This window comes from Ambystoma mexicanum, chromosome 3q, assembly GCF_040938575.1.
Source record: "Ambystoma mexicanum isolate Mex_15411 chromosome 3q, UKY_AmexF1_1, whole genome shotgun sequence".
In the NCBI taxonomy this organism is placed as follows: domain Eukaryota; kingdom Metazoa; phylum Chordata; class Amphibia; order Caudata; family Ambystomatidae; genus Ambystoma; species Ambystoma mexicanum.
The window spans coordinates 1225196705-1225214254 of NC_090926.1; the positions used below are offsets into that span (position 1 = coordinate 1225196705).

Sequence of the window (17550 nt, forward strand, 5' to 3'; positions counted from 1 at the left end):
TTTGCTCAGGGTACTTTGTGTAGATTGTTTTTCTTTTTCGGCTTTGATCAATCTGTCTCTAAAATTACTGCCTCTTTTAAATGCTAGCATGGGTGGTTCTGGAAAAAGAGTATTCAACTGAGGGTCTGTTTTGATAAGGTCCCAGTTTTTATGGATTATCCACTTTATTTGAAAGCTTTGACTAGAATATCTTAGTGTATGTATTAAGTTGTTCTTGATATTCCTAGGTTTCTGTGTCAAAAGTTCTTCGCAACTTTGTGTTTCTGTTCTCTGTATCGCATTTTCCACTAGGTCTTCAGGGAATCCTCTCTCAATAAATCTGTTTTTTAGGATCCCAAATTCATCCTGTAGTTTTTCTGTATCGGAAGTGATTCTTTTAATTCTTAGAAGTTGATTATATGGTAAATTATCCTTAAGATGCTTAGGGTGAAAGCTTTGGAAATATAGAGAACTATTCACATCTGTGGGTTTTCTGAAGATCTGTGTTTTGAGGCCTTGGCTCGTAATTTCAATTGTCATGTCCAGGAAGTTGATGGATGGTTTACCAATTTCAATGGTAAATTGAATCCTGTTGTTACAATTGTTAAGAAATTCCCAAAAGAGTTTCAATTTCCGATTCTGTGCCTAACCAGATGCCAAACACATCATCAATGTATCATAGCCAGGTTTTGATTTTGTCCTTCCAGACAGGATTTTCCAAGACAAATGTTCGTTCAAAGGTATACATGAAAATGTTCGCATATGAAGGGGCTACAGATGAGCCCATGGATGTACCTGATTTCTGCAAATAGTACTGGTTGTTGAAACAAAAGTAATTGTTGTATAAAATGAGGTTGATGAGTTCAATGGTAAATGTTTTATGAATATTGATGTCTTGATGCATAAGTAGAAACCATTCCAGGGATTCAATGCCTTGATTATGTGGGATTGATGTGTATAAGCTACTGACGTCCATAGTGAACAGTAGAATATTTGTTTGGTCCGTATCAATCTCTTTAATGATTTGTAAAAAATGTGTGGTATCCTTAATGTAGGTTTCCGTCTTCTGTATGAGTGGTTGTAGGGCTGTGTCTAGATATATTGTCAATGGTTGAAAGATACTATCAGTCCCTGCTACTATTGGCCGTAGGGGTGGATCAGTTCTGTTTTTGTGAATTTTAGGTAATCCATAAAAGACCGGTGTCACAGGATGTGCATTAATCAGATATTCACTTGTTCTTTCTGTGATCCAATCTAGATCAGCTGCTTTGTCAATTACTTTTTTGATGGTATCTTTAATTGTGAGAATAGGATCTCTGTCTAGTTTCATGTAGGTATCTTCATCGAATAGTAATTTATAACATCCTTCATTGTATTGGGTAGTGTCCATAATGATTAAGGCTCCGCCTTTATCCGCTTGTTTGATAGTGAGACTGTTGTCAGATGCTAACTCCTTGATGATGTTTAACTGGTGTTTCCTGATGTTGTGTTTTCTAGTTGTGGCATATTTTAGAAATCTAAGAGCCTTATGAGTTTTGGTTTTAAATAGATTAACCAATGGATGGTTGATTTGAGGAAGAAAATTGCTTTTGCCTTTGATTTCCAAAAATTGAGGAGTCTTTCTCTCATGTGTCTCTTCAAATTGTCAAAAAAAAATGTCAGTTCCATTTTGCGAACTAGTTTGAATAAATGTATTTCCTCTTCGAATAAACTTGTGTTGTTTGTTGGGATAAATGAAATTCCTAGATTAAGGGTATCTATGTTGCAGCATAGAGAATAGTTTACGATGATGGGAGCTGAGAGATCAGGGTAGGTCGCTGGTGTAGATGGATTTACAGAATCTAGAGCAGATAAGAGAGTGAAGGTTTAAATTTAGTTTTAGGATTCGGTTTTACCTTAGGTTTAAAGATGTAAAATATATCTTGGAATGTGTAGATTTGGGCACGTTTGTTTAGGCTTATGGTTTTCATATTCAATTTAGGATTTTGGACTTGGTTTCAGAGGTTTAGTAGTCAGTGAACAGTAGATGATCAATCTTAGATTAGAGGTACAATCTAAACTTTTGGAGTTTAGTGTTAAATTAAAGATAATATAACTTAAAATGCACACTAAATAAATAAATAAACTTAATGGTTTAGATGTGAGTTTATAGATTTAGGCTTTGGTGTGTAGGGTTAGTATAATGGATTTTTAGGCCTAGTGGTTTAAATTTAGGTTTATGCTTATTGCAGGATAGGCTTATGTTTAAGCTAGACCTATGTGGTTCGATTTAGCTTCAGGTGTAGTAATGAGGCTGCAATGTAGGTTTAGAAGCGTGAGTTTAGACATATGTCTATAAGCTTAGGTTCTGGGGTAAGGTTTAGGCTAACACGATTACAGTTAGGTTAACCTAATATCAGATAATGTCATAGCAAATGCAAAAGGTGAACATGGAAAAAACTTGGTGAATGTTAAAAAAATCCTCAGCCATTGATCCTTTTTCTGATATAGTGAAACTGCCAATTATTCATCTTTGAAAGTTCCTACAGTATCATCATGCAGCAATGATACAAAAAGCAGAGACATTGTCACGCCATGACACCACAATTCTTTACAGTTTCCAAGGCACACATCAAACAAAATAATGGTACATTTCTCATCAATATTTGAATTTGGATGTCAACTGTGATGATGTTCCCTGCTTGAACCTTCATTTCAATGAGTTGCCTTTCTCCCACAGATTCCTCATCTGATAGATATCACCGCCAGCTGTGCTGCTTCGGAATTCTTTTTCGACAGGCGGTGTAGTAGTCCTCGACTCGACCATCGATCCATCTTGCTCAGCATCTGGTAGTCGGCTTCAGACGTGACATAATGTGTCGTATAAATACCTCGTCACTATGCCCCACACCTTTTTTCTGCGCGCTAACATGCTGCTTTGGAGCACATGTGAGTCTTTGACTCACTTGACGTTTTTGTTAGAAGCTTTTTGGTTTTTCAATTCCTCGACACGAGATGACGGTCGCTCGGGTATCGGGTTTCAAGTGGTGTTCCGAATGTGGCAACAAGATGTCCATCAGTGACGCACACAAGTTGTCTCTCTGGTGCGTCAGCGTGTGTCATGGGATTGACGGGTGTCCGTCAAGTGCCGAAATGCAGCCCAAATACCTGCGCAATTGAGCAGCAAAACAAGCTCTTGGTTGGCCACTCTCCAAGTCACTGGCGCGGTCGACGGTTTGGTCTTCAGAGGTTGAAACTGAGAGGAACCCCCCCGAAAAAGAACATAGGCGGAAGAAGAAACGGTCCCACTTGAGGAGCCATTCTTCCTCGTCCCGAAAGAAGAAAAGGCACCACTGCCACTGTTGGGACTCTGATTCGTCGGCAGATAAAAGTAAGCAGTCAGCAGGGCCCTCCACCCGCCAAGAGTAGGAGGATTTCAAGTCCTCTATGCTCGACATGTTTAAAAAGCCTGCTCCAGTCGGTGCGGCTAACCCCACCACGCAGCAGGCTTTGGAGCCAAGAGCGTGGCTCAGCATGTTAGACCCCTCTAGTGCCCGGGTACCGACAACAACCAAGTATGACGACGCTACAGTGTCTCGACTGCGATCGACACTGACATCCACCATATCCCGCCCACCTGGTGCCTTCTTGGTTGCCGCTCTTTTCCCACACTTAGCAAGCCCCACCCACTTGGTACCTTCCTGGTTGCCGCCTCTTTTCCTTTGCAGATGGGGAGCAAGAGGATCTAGGTCACCTGGCCTAAGCACCACCCACCTTCTTAGCCCTGCCTCTTCCTTCCTGCTCCTAACTCTTAGACCAAGGGCCTCTCTCACCCGGGTGTCCGAAGCTAAGGGCAGACGAAGAAAAGGGCAATTCCTGTTTGGACCAGGAGGACCCAGAGCCCGAACCCCTGCTCAGACAGTAGGTAAGCATGCACCAACTTGAGTTTACTCCCTCTGTCCCCACAGGCCATCCCCACCCTTCTGGTCCCCCTGGTGATGTTCCCTAGTGCCCCCACCCCTTCCTGCATACAGGTGTTGCCTGTTTTGCTGGATTCTTCTACCCTACTCCCCCCTCCCCCTCCAGCCTACTTCTGCAGGAGTCTGTCCTGATACATTCTGGTTTCACCATCCCTGTCTTTTGGCCAATGCTGTATTTGACTTGTATGGACTTCATTAATTCACGGTGCGTCACCCTTTTCAACTCTCATGCTGGACTTCCCTTGCATCTTGTACTCAGGGTGGCCCTGAACCATGCTGTTCCCATTTTCATCTTGAATCCTGGCTTGTATTTGCTGTTCTCTCACAACATTATATGTTACTACTGACTTCTGCAATTTTATTCGCTCTCCCCTCTTGCTTCTCCACTTTTTCACTGCTCGCTCTCTGTTCTCTCCTCCTCTCCCTTTCTCCCATCATCTCCCCTCCCTTTCTTCCATGCACTTACTCTATCAGAATTGTCCCTGAACCTAGTATGATAGCAACCATGTCTGTCTCCTCCCCCCAACCCTTGATGCCCCCCCCAGCACTATCTGAAATGTCATTAGGCCTAGTATGATAGTCACTTGTTTTGTTCCTCCCCTCCCTTTCTGCACCCCTCTCCCTCACGTTTTGTCTTTCTCCGGTTTTACCAGTCTGTTTCCATTTCCTTCCCACTCTCCCCCTCCCTTCCTTATCTATGTCTTAGCTCTTGCACTATCTGAAATTTCGTCAGGCCGAGTACGATAGTTCATTTCACATCCTTACTGTTCATGGCCTGTAAGAATGTCATTGTATTTTCCTTTGTTCCCTCCCTTACCTTGAAGCGCTGTGAAACACATTGTGTATAGCCGCTGTATAAATAAACTATCATATTATATCAAAAGAAAAACCCTCAACGTTGACGGTTGTCAAGAAAACCTTCACATCACAACCCTGGTCTGAATTTTTCAAAACCATGGCAGGTATCTTCGTCGGTAATGACGCCGACGATCAGGGGGATGCCGACTCAATGTACTTGGATACAGGAGGGGTCGGTTATTTTGATGAACAAAATGAGCTTTTATAGCTGGCTCAAGGCCTCCATGACGTCAGGGTTCTGGACACTTCTCCAGGCCTCGAACTTCAGCAATACCAGCCCTATGTTCATCATATGTCAAAATGTAGGGCTTTAGTGGAAAGGGTTATTGATACCTTAGGATTGCATTCTTTAGTGGCGCTGATACAAGGTTATGACCTTAACGGCATTTTAGATGAAGGACTCAAGACAGAGCACAATATGCCTTTAAACATGGCCATTGCTGATCCTTTAACAATTATTTGGCAGCATCCTTGTTCTATTCCTCTTGTCAGTTCCACCATTTCCAGGAAATATAGGCCCTTCATTCCTCTCCTCTCACCCTTCCCCAGATTTGCTTGTTATGCAGGCTGCCACTGTCTCATCTAGAACTGCTTCTTCCACTTCGCCGCCTGACAGAGAAGCAAAAAAAAGTTGATGCTTTGCAAAGAATGCATTTACTTCAGGCAGTATGGCCCTTAAGGCTACAAATTTGGTAAGCAGTTTTGCCAAGTTCTCCTTTGGTCTATGGACAGCAGTTGAAAATGCTGCGCAGTACATCCCAGTAGGAGAGATGCGCAAGGGCTTCCTACAGCTTGTGGAGGATGAGAAAGAGGTGACCAGAGAGTCGCTGTGAATGGGCCTGGACATCGCCGACTGTGTGGGCCAATCTATGGCATCAGCAGTAACGCTAAGAATGAGGGCCTATTTAAAACATCCGGTTTCTTGCCTAATCTCCAAGTTAAACTTCTGTACATGCTCTTCAAAGGTGATCTTCTATTCGGACAGAAAACAGACGATTCCTTAGAAAAATTTAAGGAATCCTAAATCGCTGCTAAATTCTTGGGCCTAGCTGCGCTGCTGGCCAATCCTGTCTTCAGCTTCACCTCTATGGCACGGGCTACAGGTGGTATGCTCCTTATGGCAAGAGAGTGCAGCTTCCACCGGCCAGGCAAGGACAGAAGTGTTTCTCGCGCTCTGGATGGGCAGAGGGGCTTCTAGAGGTCAACAGGCAGCGTCAGTGTTGGAGGCGACCCAGCCTCCGAAGAAACTTTGATTTTTCCCTCTCACAGCGCACCGGTTGAAGGACGGTTAACAGAACATTTGCTCCAGTGTCAGGGAATTACCTCTGATGCCTGGGCTCTTCAGCTCATTCAGACGGGTTATTGTCTGCCATATATAAGAAAACCACAGGGCAGACCCTCTCCTACCTCCCCAATCCAACCGGGACAGGAGCTCCAGGAAGAACTGCGAGCCCTGTTGCTGAAGGGTGCCATGGAAGAGGTACTGCCCGAGCAGAAAGGATTGGGTTGGTATTCCTAATATTTCCTGGTAACAAGAAGGGAGGAGGTCTACGTCCCATTCTGGACCTCAGGGCCTTGAACAAGTTCTTGAGGAAAGACAAATTCAGGATGGTGACTTTGAGAGAGATTTTCCACGCTCTCGAACTACAGGACTGGCTGGTGTCAATAGACCTACAGGACGCTTATTTCCATTTACCAATCCATCAAAAGCACAGGAAGTTCCTAAGGTTCACCATAGGGGATATGCACTTCAGTTCAAGGTGCTTCCCTTTGGTCTAACCTCCGATCCAAGGGTCTTCACCAAGCTCATGGTGGTTGTTGCGGCTCACTTCAGGAGATCTGGGGTCCACGTATTTCCATATATGGACGACTAGCTGATGCGAGGGAAGTATGCAGTGCAGGTCTTGTCCCATTTAGAGGACACCTGCTTACTGCTGCAAAAGCTGGGCTTCTCACTAAATTTACAGAAGTCCCAAATGACGCCAGTCCAGAGGATCCAGTTAATCAGCAGTCCTAGATACCCAGGTGGTGAAGGCCTTCCCTCCCGAGGAGAGAGTAGTCAACTTGACAAAAATGATCAACTTGTTTCGGAACCATGTCACTCTACCATCGGCTTCCTTCCTCTGCCTCCTAGGTCTAATGCATTTTTCTAGTACCAGAGGCCAGATTGGGCATGAGATCCCTGCAGTGGCTTCTGAGGGGTCAGTGGTCTCAGTACCACCTTAGGGTGTCCGCATTAGTGGTCAAAGACTTATCCTGGTGGGTGGACCAAAACAGTCTCCTGGCGGGGGAACCCTTTAGGCCTCCTTGGCCTCATACCTGAGTGGTCACGGATGCATCTCTGAAGGGTTGGGGCGCTTACTGCGAGGATTTGCAGGTGAGTGGCCTCTAGTCAGCAAGGGAAGCCAAGTGGCACATCAACAGGCTGGAGTCGCGAGCTATCAGGCATGCCCTGAAAGCATTTACCCCATCTCTGCAGGGAAGAAATGTCTTCGTTCTGACGGACAACACAGTGGCAATGCAACTAACAAGGTGGTGTGCACTCCTGCCCCCTTTGCACAGAGGCGATGATGCATTTGATTTTATTTTATTTTATTTATACTGCGCACCACTGACCCTGAGGCTTAAGGGCGGCGACTAAACAAACAAATACAGTAATCAATAAGCCAAATACAGAACAACAACAGTCAAAAAGAAACATACACAAAATAAGCAATGAAAAGTAAAAACGGGAGCAATAAGGCAAAGGAGTGAGGAGATCAATTCAACACACTCATAAGCTTATTGAGGGAGGGCATATCCTTTCTGTTAAAAAACAAAGGCAAACTACTGGAACCAGGCTTTGGTTCTGGTTGCTGGAGAACAGGATCTCCGTCTCAGCAGTTCATTTGGCGAGCACAGAGAACAACTTGGCTGATGCTCTGTGCAGGCAGGGCATGGTCTCACACGAGTGGGAAGTGTTCCAGGAAGTTGTAGGGGAGGTCTTCTCTCTCTGGAGTACCCCAGCACTGTTTGCAACCAAATCCAACAGGAAGTGCAGACAGTTTCGCTCGAGGGAATTCCCAGCGAATGGTGCACTGGGGGGCGTGTTTCTGGTGGATTGGACCTTCCCTCTCCATTACACATGCCCTCATATTCCCGTCATTGCTTTTGTTCTCCGGAGGTTGAAGAGGTTTTGAGCGACCACGATCTTGATCGCCCCGGAGTGGGCGAGGAAAACATGGTGCTTCAAGCTCTTGGATCTGTCCATCGGTCCACCTCACCGGTTGCCTCGGCGGCCGGATCTTCTAACCCAGTCGGAAGGTCAGACACTTCACCCGAACTCGGAATTCCTCAACCTACATCCGTGACTTTTGAGAGGATCAGGTATGATGACTGGGACCTCTCTGAGGAAGTGCTTGAGGTGTTGCTGGCTGCACGCAGACCATCTACAAGATATGTGTACACATGCAGGTGGAGATGATTTGAGGCGTGGTGTAGGGAATGCGAGATTGGCCGGCTCTCTTGCCTCACCACTACAGTGATGGAATTCCTTCTGTCACTGGCCTCAGCAGGCCTTCAGGTCACCAGAGTCAAATGATATTTGGCGGCCTAATCTGTGTTTAAGAGATCCCTGGATCAAGGTTAATTTTTTACAGTCCTGGTAATGGCACAATTACTGAAAGGCCTTGTAAATTCTGTTCCGCCAACTCCCTTTGTTGTCCTGGACTAGGACCTTAATCTGGTACTAAGATTTCTGATGGCGGCTCCTTTTGAGCCTATGCATACTAGTCCCTTAGGACTTCTTTCTTTGAAAACAGCCTTTTACGTGGCAAGGCGTGTGAGTGAGCTGCAGGCCTTATGCTGTAAACCACCCTTCCTGCATTTTTTTCGGGAGAAAGTCCTGCTTTGGGTAGGCTTGGCTTCCTCCCCAAAGTTGTTTCAGAGTTCCACCTATCGCAATCCATCGACCTTCCTGTCTTCTACCCTCCCCTTCCACCCTTCTAAGCAAGAGGCGTGATTACATCGCCTATACCCCAAAAGGGTGTTTGTTATTATATCGCAAGGACGGCAGAATTCAGAAGAGCTGATCAGCTCTTCGTGGCTTTTTCCTTAGCACGTAAAAGCCTAACTAAGCAAACATTATCTGGATCATTTTCTGTATATTGGAATGCTACCGGTCCGCCGGGAAGGCATTACCAGTAGGAATAAGGGCCCATTCCACTAGGGGAGTTGCAGCTTCAACGGCATTGCAGAGGGAAGTACATGTTCAGAATATTTGTTGCGCTGCAACACGGTCATCCCTTCGTACCTTTGTTAAACATGATAATCTGGAAGTGGCTTGTACAGCTGATGCGCGTTTTGGCAGGGCAGTGCTGCAAAAGTTCTTAGAATCACTTTCTGCCTGCCTCCTTGATCTACTGCTTTGGGAGTCTATCAGATGAGGAGTCAATTGAAGGAGGAATTACTTAGAGTAGTGTTCTTTCTATGGATTCTTCCCCGCAGATTCCTCATCTCCCCTCCCATCCAGCCGTGCTCAGAAAGTGGGTGGTTGGTGCGCATCTTCTTTCACGTTGGCCTGGTGATGGTCCTCTGTGGCTGTTTTCTATCTTTCCTGCCACATGTTTTAAAAAAATAAAATAAAATAAATATTTTTACCTGACACTACTTGTAGTGTCTATTGCAATACTTCCTCCTTCAGAGGTCTATAGTTATCTAATTGTTTAAGGGCTCATTAGACCGTCTGTTCTCTCTATTTTCCTATGCAGCATGGTGTGCTTGGGGAAAAAAAAGAGAAACTGAGGTGTGGGGGATAGTGATGAGGTATGACGTCATATCCCGAGCAGACAACCAGATGCCGAGCTACACGGGTCGAGGGCTGATTCGAGGTCCACTATGCCCCCTGTCGAAAATGTTCCAAAGCAGCCGAGCTGGAGGAGATATATATCAGATGAGGAATTTGCGGGAGAAGAATCCATAGAAAGAACATTACGGTAGGTAATTCCTCCTTGTGTGGGGGTGACTCCGGAGGCCAGGCCCACCTCTTGCTACATAATATCGAGCATGTGTTCAGAATGGGGAGGATCCTATGGTCTCGGCCAAAATACTCATGGTTTGGGGCACTGGACCATCACGTGGCATATGCAACTGCTACGGTCCCTTTAAAGAATCTGTCTCAGGATTGGATAAAGATGTCTGTGGACCTGGTGCAGTAGGAGCAGTGGTACTTGGGTTGTGTAGATATATTATGAAAGTTGACCTACATACCATGTCCTCAGCCTACACAGGGAACAGTTGGCTGTATGGATTTGAAATAGTGGACTAGCAAGGAGAGGTGTTGGTTGTACAGGGAGGATTTGGAGATGCATGAGGAGTTTGTGTTCGAGGAAGAGTTGCAGAAGGAGCTGATGATATAGTAAGAGGTGTAATGGTGCAGGATTATTTGGCTGTGTAGTAGTAGTTGGTGATGCATGAGGAGGATAAGGTTGCAATGGCCAGAGGAGCTGGAGGCAACATCACTCTGGACCCTGATGTATACAGTAGAAGACGGTTGGAAACTGGTGTCCAGACTATATAGCAATTTGGTAGATAGGCCAAACCCTAAGAGCAATGAGCTAAGGGCCAGGTGGGAATTAGATCTCGGGGTGGAACTTGGAGAAAAAGAATGGGATAACATGCTTGGTTATCCCAGGGAGGTGTCTAGAAACTCTTGCTTCAGGTTACTCCAGCTGAATGTGCTGTATTGCACCTACATGACACCAAGCAGGTTGGCCAGGGTCAAGAACAAGGTTCAGCCGTTATGTCCATGGTGTAGTAGCATGGGGGGCGAACTTAATGCACATGTTCTGGTGCTGTGAGAAGGTGCAACGTTGTTGGGCACGAATTGAACAGGCTTGCAGAAGTGCTGGAATTATTAGGTATGATTGGAACCCAAAAGAGTGCTTGCTGGGCGCTTACCCAAGGAATAGCAAATGCAAGCACGTAGTGAAATTTATGGACATGGCCTGTATCCTAGCTAAGAGATGCATTGCCATGGCGTGGAAGTCCACCGGTGGCCCACAGTACATGCGCCGGCACAAGGACTTTGATTTTTTGGACGGAAATTGAAACCACGGAGGGGGGGAGCAAAAACATATAGGATGTTATCCCACGGACCTGCTCTGAATATGAGTGAATGATGTGTGAGTTTTAATCCAGTGTGAGAAGAATGTTTTTATTTTTTGTCTTTGTTTTACCTTATTATTGGTTTTGTTGTGTTTGTTATATTGGCAAGTCCTTATTGAATTATCACAGCAATATGTATAAATTTAGCTGAAATGGTGACAATGTTAACTGGAACTATTGTAATGTATCTGAATAAATGCCAATAGAAAGACGTTAAAATAAAATGAGGAGGAGAAGGAAAGTGGAATGTGGCCGAATAGGGAAAGGTGGAGAAGTTTGAAGAAGGAAGGAGAAGCAGTTGGAGAAGAGGAGAAACAGAAAGAGAGGACAGTGGGACACCCCTTTAAATATGCAGGGAACGTGCCAGAGACAAAGTAAGACAATTTAAGCCTATTTGTCGGTGGGGCAAATTTGGGTGGAGGAACGAACACGTGCGGCATGTCAAGGAGGGTGGATAATAGCCAGCTCGAGGCCTGGAGACGAGGTCTAGCAAGGGACCCACGGGAACAAGTGAGCCATGACTCAGCGGGAAATAGAGCAAGAAGATTACAGGAGGTTATGAGCTCAGGATCCTAAATCCGGTCATCTTACTAAAACACCAACACACATCTAGCTACCCTTTCGGTATACAGATTAGAGACATTGTCGAAACTGCCCAGGAAGTACCTAGAACAGATACAACAATGCCTCACAGATCATGGCAATGCCATCCATCCACTGGCCACCTGCGTAAGGGCTCTGGCCAATCAGGAAGTGAACAGCTGAATCAATGATATGCAAGAGACAGTGAGTGACACGGGGAGCGTCCCAGAAAGACACTCATAGAATACTCTCTGAATTGAGGGGACGCTTTGCCATTCTGTCCTGTTTAAATTTGACGTAGTCCTGGATAAACCAAGTTATAGTCTTCCACATGAATATCGACACAGCAGTCTTGGAATAGGGCAGGAGGTCTGCAATCTGTGGCTTTTCAGATAATGTGTACTATGCCTCTGATGATCCTACATCATTGATTATCATGGCTAGAGCTGATGAGAGATGTGGTGCAAAACAACCAGAGAGCCAAATGCTGCTGACACAGGGAATAGGGGATGCCTACAGGTAGTTTAATAACAAATGTTTAGACCTTCTTAAAGCAGCTTTCAGGTGCTATCGAGTTGCAATATCAATTCTTTCGATGGACATATGTGGGTTGCTCAATTTGGGTATTTAATTATAGGAGCTCTCTGATTAAGGCCAGAACCCTTTAAATACATGAATATGTGTCTGTTGTCATCTCATGACACCATATTTGCATACCTGGCCCAGTGCGCCTCATTTCTTCATTACTGCCATTGCACAGCAATATGGTGTTTAAATTGAAATGTAGAGGATTGCGAGTTACTCACACCGCCTCCCTGGAATGCTTGCATTCTTTTCATTGATAGATACAGGAGGTACTTGAGGGCTCTTCAGAAAATGCGGTTGGGAATTTGCTGAGGAATAGCTTAATGTGTTATCTATTATTCTCTCTCTCTTCGTGTTGCCCTCTTCTGCCTTCAGCTCGGTCTGATCGGTACCACCACATCAACTCCTACGATGAAGATGACACAAATGATGACGAGCCGGTGGAGATACGGCAGTTCTCCTCCTGCTCCCCAAGGTTCAGTAAGGTATGCAAGTCCTGATTTCTATCAGCCAGTCTGAGCATGTGCAGTCAAGGTCATTTGTTTGGGAATCACCTGTTAACATACTAAAATATTCTCCTCCCTGGCTCTGTACGCACCTGGGATATTTTTGGTATAATCAGCTCCTAAACTGTGATTTCTGACAACTGCTACCACTCAAAGAGCTGCAGTTCAGGGTGGGTAAGCAGTGGCAATGAGGTTTGCATGTGCATGTCCAGCACTAGAATGAAATAGCCAAAATTCAATGGTTCGAAAGCTTGAAATTAATTATAGACACTGGGAATTTCTCTGGGCTGTTTTCTACGTCATTGGTTTTTCTTTAAGCTTATTTATATCATTGTAGTAGAGGACCAACCATTTGCAAATGGTTCTTGGTACTAACCCAAGAAAGACCTTCCAGAACGAATGGCTAGATCACATCTCTTCACAAGCCGCACCTCACTAACGAGACCCAACTTGACTGAAACACGTCTATGATTGCTTGTGTTCTTGTGTAGAGGAGGGCTTTGCATAGTAGTCTGTGCTGAACATACTCCTTTTGGTTCGGGCTATGTGAGAAACCTGAGGGTGTTCTACCTCTTTTTCTATGTTCTCTCTCCTATTCCCCATGGACCTTCTGTGCAGGTGGCCAGGGAAAGACCATCGCTCTTGGATCCAGATTCTGGGGATGGACAAGCAAATCAGAATCACCTGGGTGGAGGGTCTGTGTGGACTGGGAGTGAGATGCACTTACGAGATACATGGTATCCCCCTTTCCCTAATAATGACCAAGTCAACCCATCTCTAGTTTTTCTGGGGCATTATAAAACATCTACCCATAATCATCCACACATGACCATCAAAAGTACTGAGATGAGGAAGACGCAACCAAGAGTAGTGAAGACTAGTTGCTTTCACCACTTAGATACTGGGACGAAGAAGAGGCCTGATGAGAGCAATACAGATCAGGCATGTCTCTTTAATTATGGTCACGCAGGGCTGATTGAGAACTCAAACCTGCAACCTGTTACAGGGCTGCAGGTGTATAGAAAGCCCCACATAACGTGTGTAAGAGAGGGAATGGTATATATAAAGAAAGGGCTCCTGGAGATACGACCCAAATCGGCCCAGGAGGGCTTGAAATGTTTAGAACACAAGTGAAAAAGGTCGGGGAAAACAACAAAATGAGAGCCACCTCCCTTAATCCTCAATTCAATTTCTTAGCACAATCATGTGTGAAAAAACACACCAAAGCCAACAGAAAATTGTTTTTATATTCGGTTTTCAGTATCTGTTTTCTTATACAGTTTACGATATACTTCTGAACATCAGTGAGTTTAACAAAACAAAGCAATCACAGCTTGCATAATTCGGATACAAAAACAAGCAAGTTGATAGTCTTGCACATGTTTCTACAGAGGACAACATAAAGTCACTACTGTCGCTAAAGAGCGACATGGGTCAAAATACAGTAGACAATTGTGCATCAAGTATTTTTGAGTTGTAGAGTATAAATTAGTGACACTGTGTTTGAGAGAAAGCGTCCGACCTTTTTCACTTGTGTTCTAAACAGAGAGGGAATGGTGACATGAGCAGTGACAGTGAATTTGCAGCATCAGAGAGGCCAAGAAGTACAGTAGGGTGCTGTTTGTACTCAACACGCTTTTGCAGAGGCTCTGTGGAACCAACAGAAGTGTGAAAGGGGAGCTGCTCAGGAAGGCTGCCCCTTTTTCCATTGTACAAGGTGCTCTTCTCCTGGAGTCAGAAGCCGACCCAGGAGTGCCTGAGGTGCAGAAGGTGGATCCCCAAAGCAAGAAGAAGGGCAGAATTTCTGCGCTGCTGGAATGCACATCGAAGCAACCAGTGAGTTTCCAGAGAGAAAGAAGCCCATACGCAAGTGTTTGATGCTGCGCGTAAGGATACTTTGTTATGGAGTGATATGTGGATTGAAAGGCACATTGTCGAAGGTCTCCGAATAGAATCTTTACAAAAACCGATGAACATTAAAGACTTGTTAATTCATGAAAGTCAACTGAATACTTTGTAACAGAGTGGTCGGAGACAAATTAAAACCTGTTATGGAAAGTCTCTTCATGATAAGAACAATTTAAAGGCTGATAGTTTCTGCACGATGAAAATAATTTAAAATCTCATGAGAATGCTAAAACTTAATGAACTAAAGGAGCATGACAAGTTACTTATCCTGAAACCTTATACATGTCACGGAGGTGCCGACCGGCTGAGAATATTAAAGCTATAAAGTCTACGACATTTTTTAATGCTGCATTTAACAACAAACTGAATGAAAGTAACTTACCTTAACCCTTTAACACGTTACAAAGGAGCCGAACGGAAGAGAACTTTCAACTTATACAATTGTATCATTTTGAATGCAGCATTTAATGAAAACTTTTACATATGAGGAAATCAAGAGAAAGGAAGCTTTCTCAATATAATTGCAGACATTGGATAACAACATTTAAAGTGAAATAAACTTTACATTGCAATTTACTTTCAACTATGTTATTTCCACATGCGCGTTGTATAAATATAAAGAGGACACACCTTCTTTGTGCTATAAAGAACAGCAATATCCAGAGAGCCTCAGAGTGGCACATAACCTAAAGAAATTGGGGAAACACCATCATCTGAATACTTCACTGAAATTGTGTCTTGGGGGAAAGGTTTCCTGAGATTGGAGTTGTTTCTTTGTCTTGAGGACGATGACTCAGGATATTGTGTTTGAACTGTGATTTGAAACTTGGGGAAGGGATCCCTGAGTTTTGCTCAACTTTATGTCATTTTGAAAACTCAAGACAATCTTCAGTCTTTTTATAAGAACTGCTTTATACTTGGGGAAGGGATTTGAAAGAACACAGCTGTACCAAATTTTGAACTTTGTATTGCACGTTTATTTTCTGGTTATTGAGAACGTTGTATAAGATTAGTTGTGAGGGCAAGTATAGGTTTTGGACACAGACAGATTCCTAAATTGAACTTATTGACTTTCTTTAGTTTTGGTTTTGTAGGGAAATCCCACCATAGTATAGGGCCAGATAGGTGTTTTTCCATCTTGACATTTAAGTTAATTAAAGTGTATGTTCTGAACTTTGAATCTGTTGTTTGTGTCTTACTCCAAGATGCTCCCACACCTCAGACTGAACTTTATATGGTTGACCCATTTCTATGATGCAACAGATGAAATAAACAATGATGGACTTTTTATTGGTTATAACTAACTCACATCTTTCAGTTCATCTTTTTTTTCTAGTACCAGGACATTGTAACCCTAGACATATTTCAGCCTAGTTCGGGGCCATCAGTGAAATGTAATTTGGGTTCCTAGGTATAGCAAGCTTGGGACGTCTGGGGATACCTGTGTCACTTACCGCAACTGCCTGAAGCAACCACCCAGACTCCAATGTTACCCTGCTCCTGTACCTCATAAGTCACCGAATTGGTAGAGGGAAACACCCTGACTTGGACAACGTCACGGTACTGAGTACTTTGTCTCTCCCTGAGACATCTCTGTTCTACTCGCTGTGTCTTCATCAATTCTCCTTCACTATTAAGGTTGATATGATATGGCATTTGTAACGTGCCTATACACAAGTGTTTCAAGGCGAGACGAGGCAGGGAAGGGGGAACAGAGGGAGGACAGAGACAATGATCTTACTAGGCCAAGTGATATTGTGATCGCACAAGTGCAGTGGAGAGGAGTGGTGAGTGGGGTATGGGGGGGGAGGTCTGAGGAGATCAGAACATCCAGAGTGTGCCCTGCAGAGTAAGTCGGGCCAGAGGGGAAAATAGAAAGTGAGAGAGAGTCGCAAAGGTCGCGAAAGAGTCCAGAGGAGGCAAGAAGCATCCAGATGGATGTTAAAGTCTCCAAGAAGGAGGAGTTGAGTGGTCGAGGCCAGGAGGGAGGAGGAGAGGTTTGCCCACTCAAAGAGGAAGGAAGTGATCTAACCAGGTGGCCGATAGATAGTAGCCACGGTAAGAGAGTGGCCAGGAGAGAGAGAGAGCCTGCAGACAAGGCATTCGAAAGAGGAGTAGGACTGCATAAGAATGACAGAGTAAGGAATCCACTCTGGGAAGATTAAGGCTAGACCCCCTCTCCCTGTAACGGTTGGATCTGGGCGCGGCCAGGATCTTGTAGCCATCAGGGAGGAGAGTGTCGAAGCTCGTGAAAGAGCTGGCCATGAACCATGTCTCAGTGAGACCGAGGACATCGAGATCAAGTTCTTCCAGGAGGCGGCAGATGTCAGAGGAGTGTTTGACAGCTGAGTGAGAGTTGAGAGTTGCAATATGGAGAAGGTTGCCAACCTTGAAAGAGTTTTGGGGAGGAGTACAGATCAGCAGTATGCCTTGCACGAGAGGGAAAGTTAGCCAAGGAGGAGGTAAAGGGGGGAGGCAAGGATGCCGAAGAAGGGAGAGAAGGGACAGCAGGAGAAGAAAGGAAATTGATGAGGCGCAGGAAGCATCTATCAAAGAGGAGAAGGATGGCCTGAAGGCCTTAGACCAAGACGGTGCCATTCAGGTAAAAATGAATGGTGACCTTAGAGGAGTAGAAGGGGGCCAGGAGGGCCTCCCGTTGGGTGCCACCATTAATGGGAAAAGAAGAGAAAGGAGGGAGCACAGAGACCTTACGAAGAGTCCATAGATGTGGCGAGGGAACGATAAAGAGGATGCCGGTGAGGGTCTATCTGGAGGAAGCACTGGTATAGGTTTTAGCGATAGGGAGGCCTGGGTTGGAGACCAGGACATCCTTTTTTGAACTTTTTCCTATCAGAATTAGTGAGGAGAGTAGGATAGTCGATAGAGAAGCAGTTTGAAAAGATAGGAGAAACGGAGAGCACTATGTGAACCTAGAAGAAGGAAGAATGCAAGAGTACACAAAGCAATACAATGCAAAACAGGGCAGTCAGTGAGGAAAAAACACAAAACAATATACAAAGAGTAGAGCA

At 44.7% G+C, this 17550-nt stretch overlaps 1 protein-coding gene across 3 annotated transcripts in view; it reads left to right on the forward strand.

Annotated features, from left to right (window-relative positions):
* The window catches only part of MAST1 (microtubule associated serine/threonine kinase 1), a 1484042-nt gene that overhangs the window by 1135041 nt on the left and 331451 nt on the right, over positions 1-17550 (forward strand). For all 3 annotated transcript variants that reach the window (XM_069604134.1, XM_069604135.1, XM_069604136.1), the window contains one exon: positions 12483-12592. In XM_069604134.1, coding sequence (XP_069460235.1) covers positions 12483-12592 — 110 coding nt within the window. The remainder of the gene's footprint in view (positions 1-12482; positions 12593-17550) is intronic.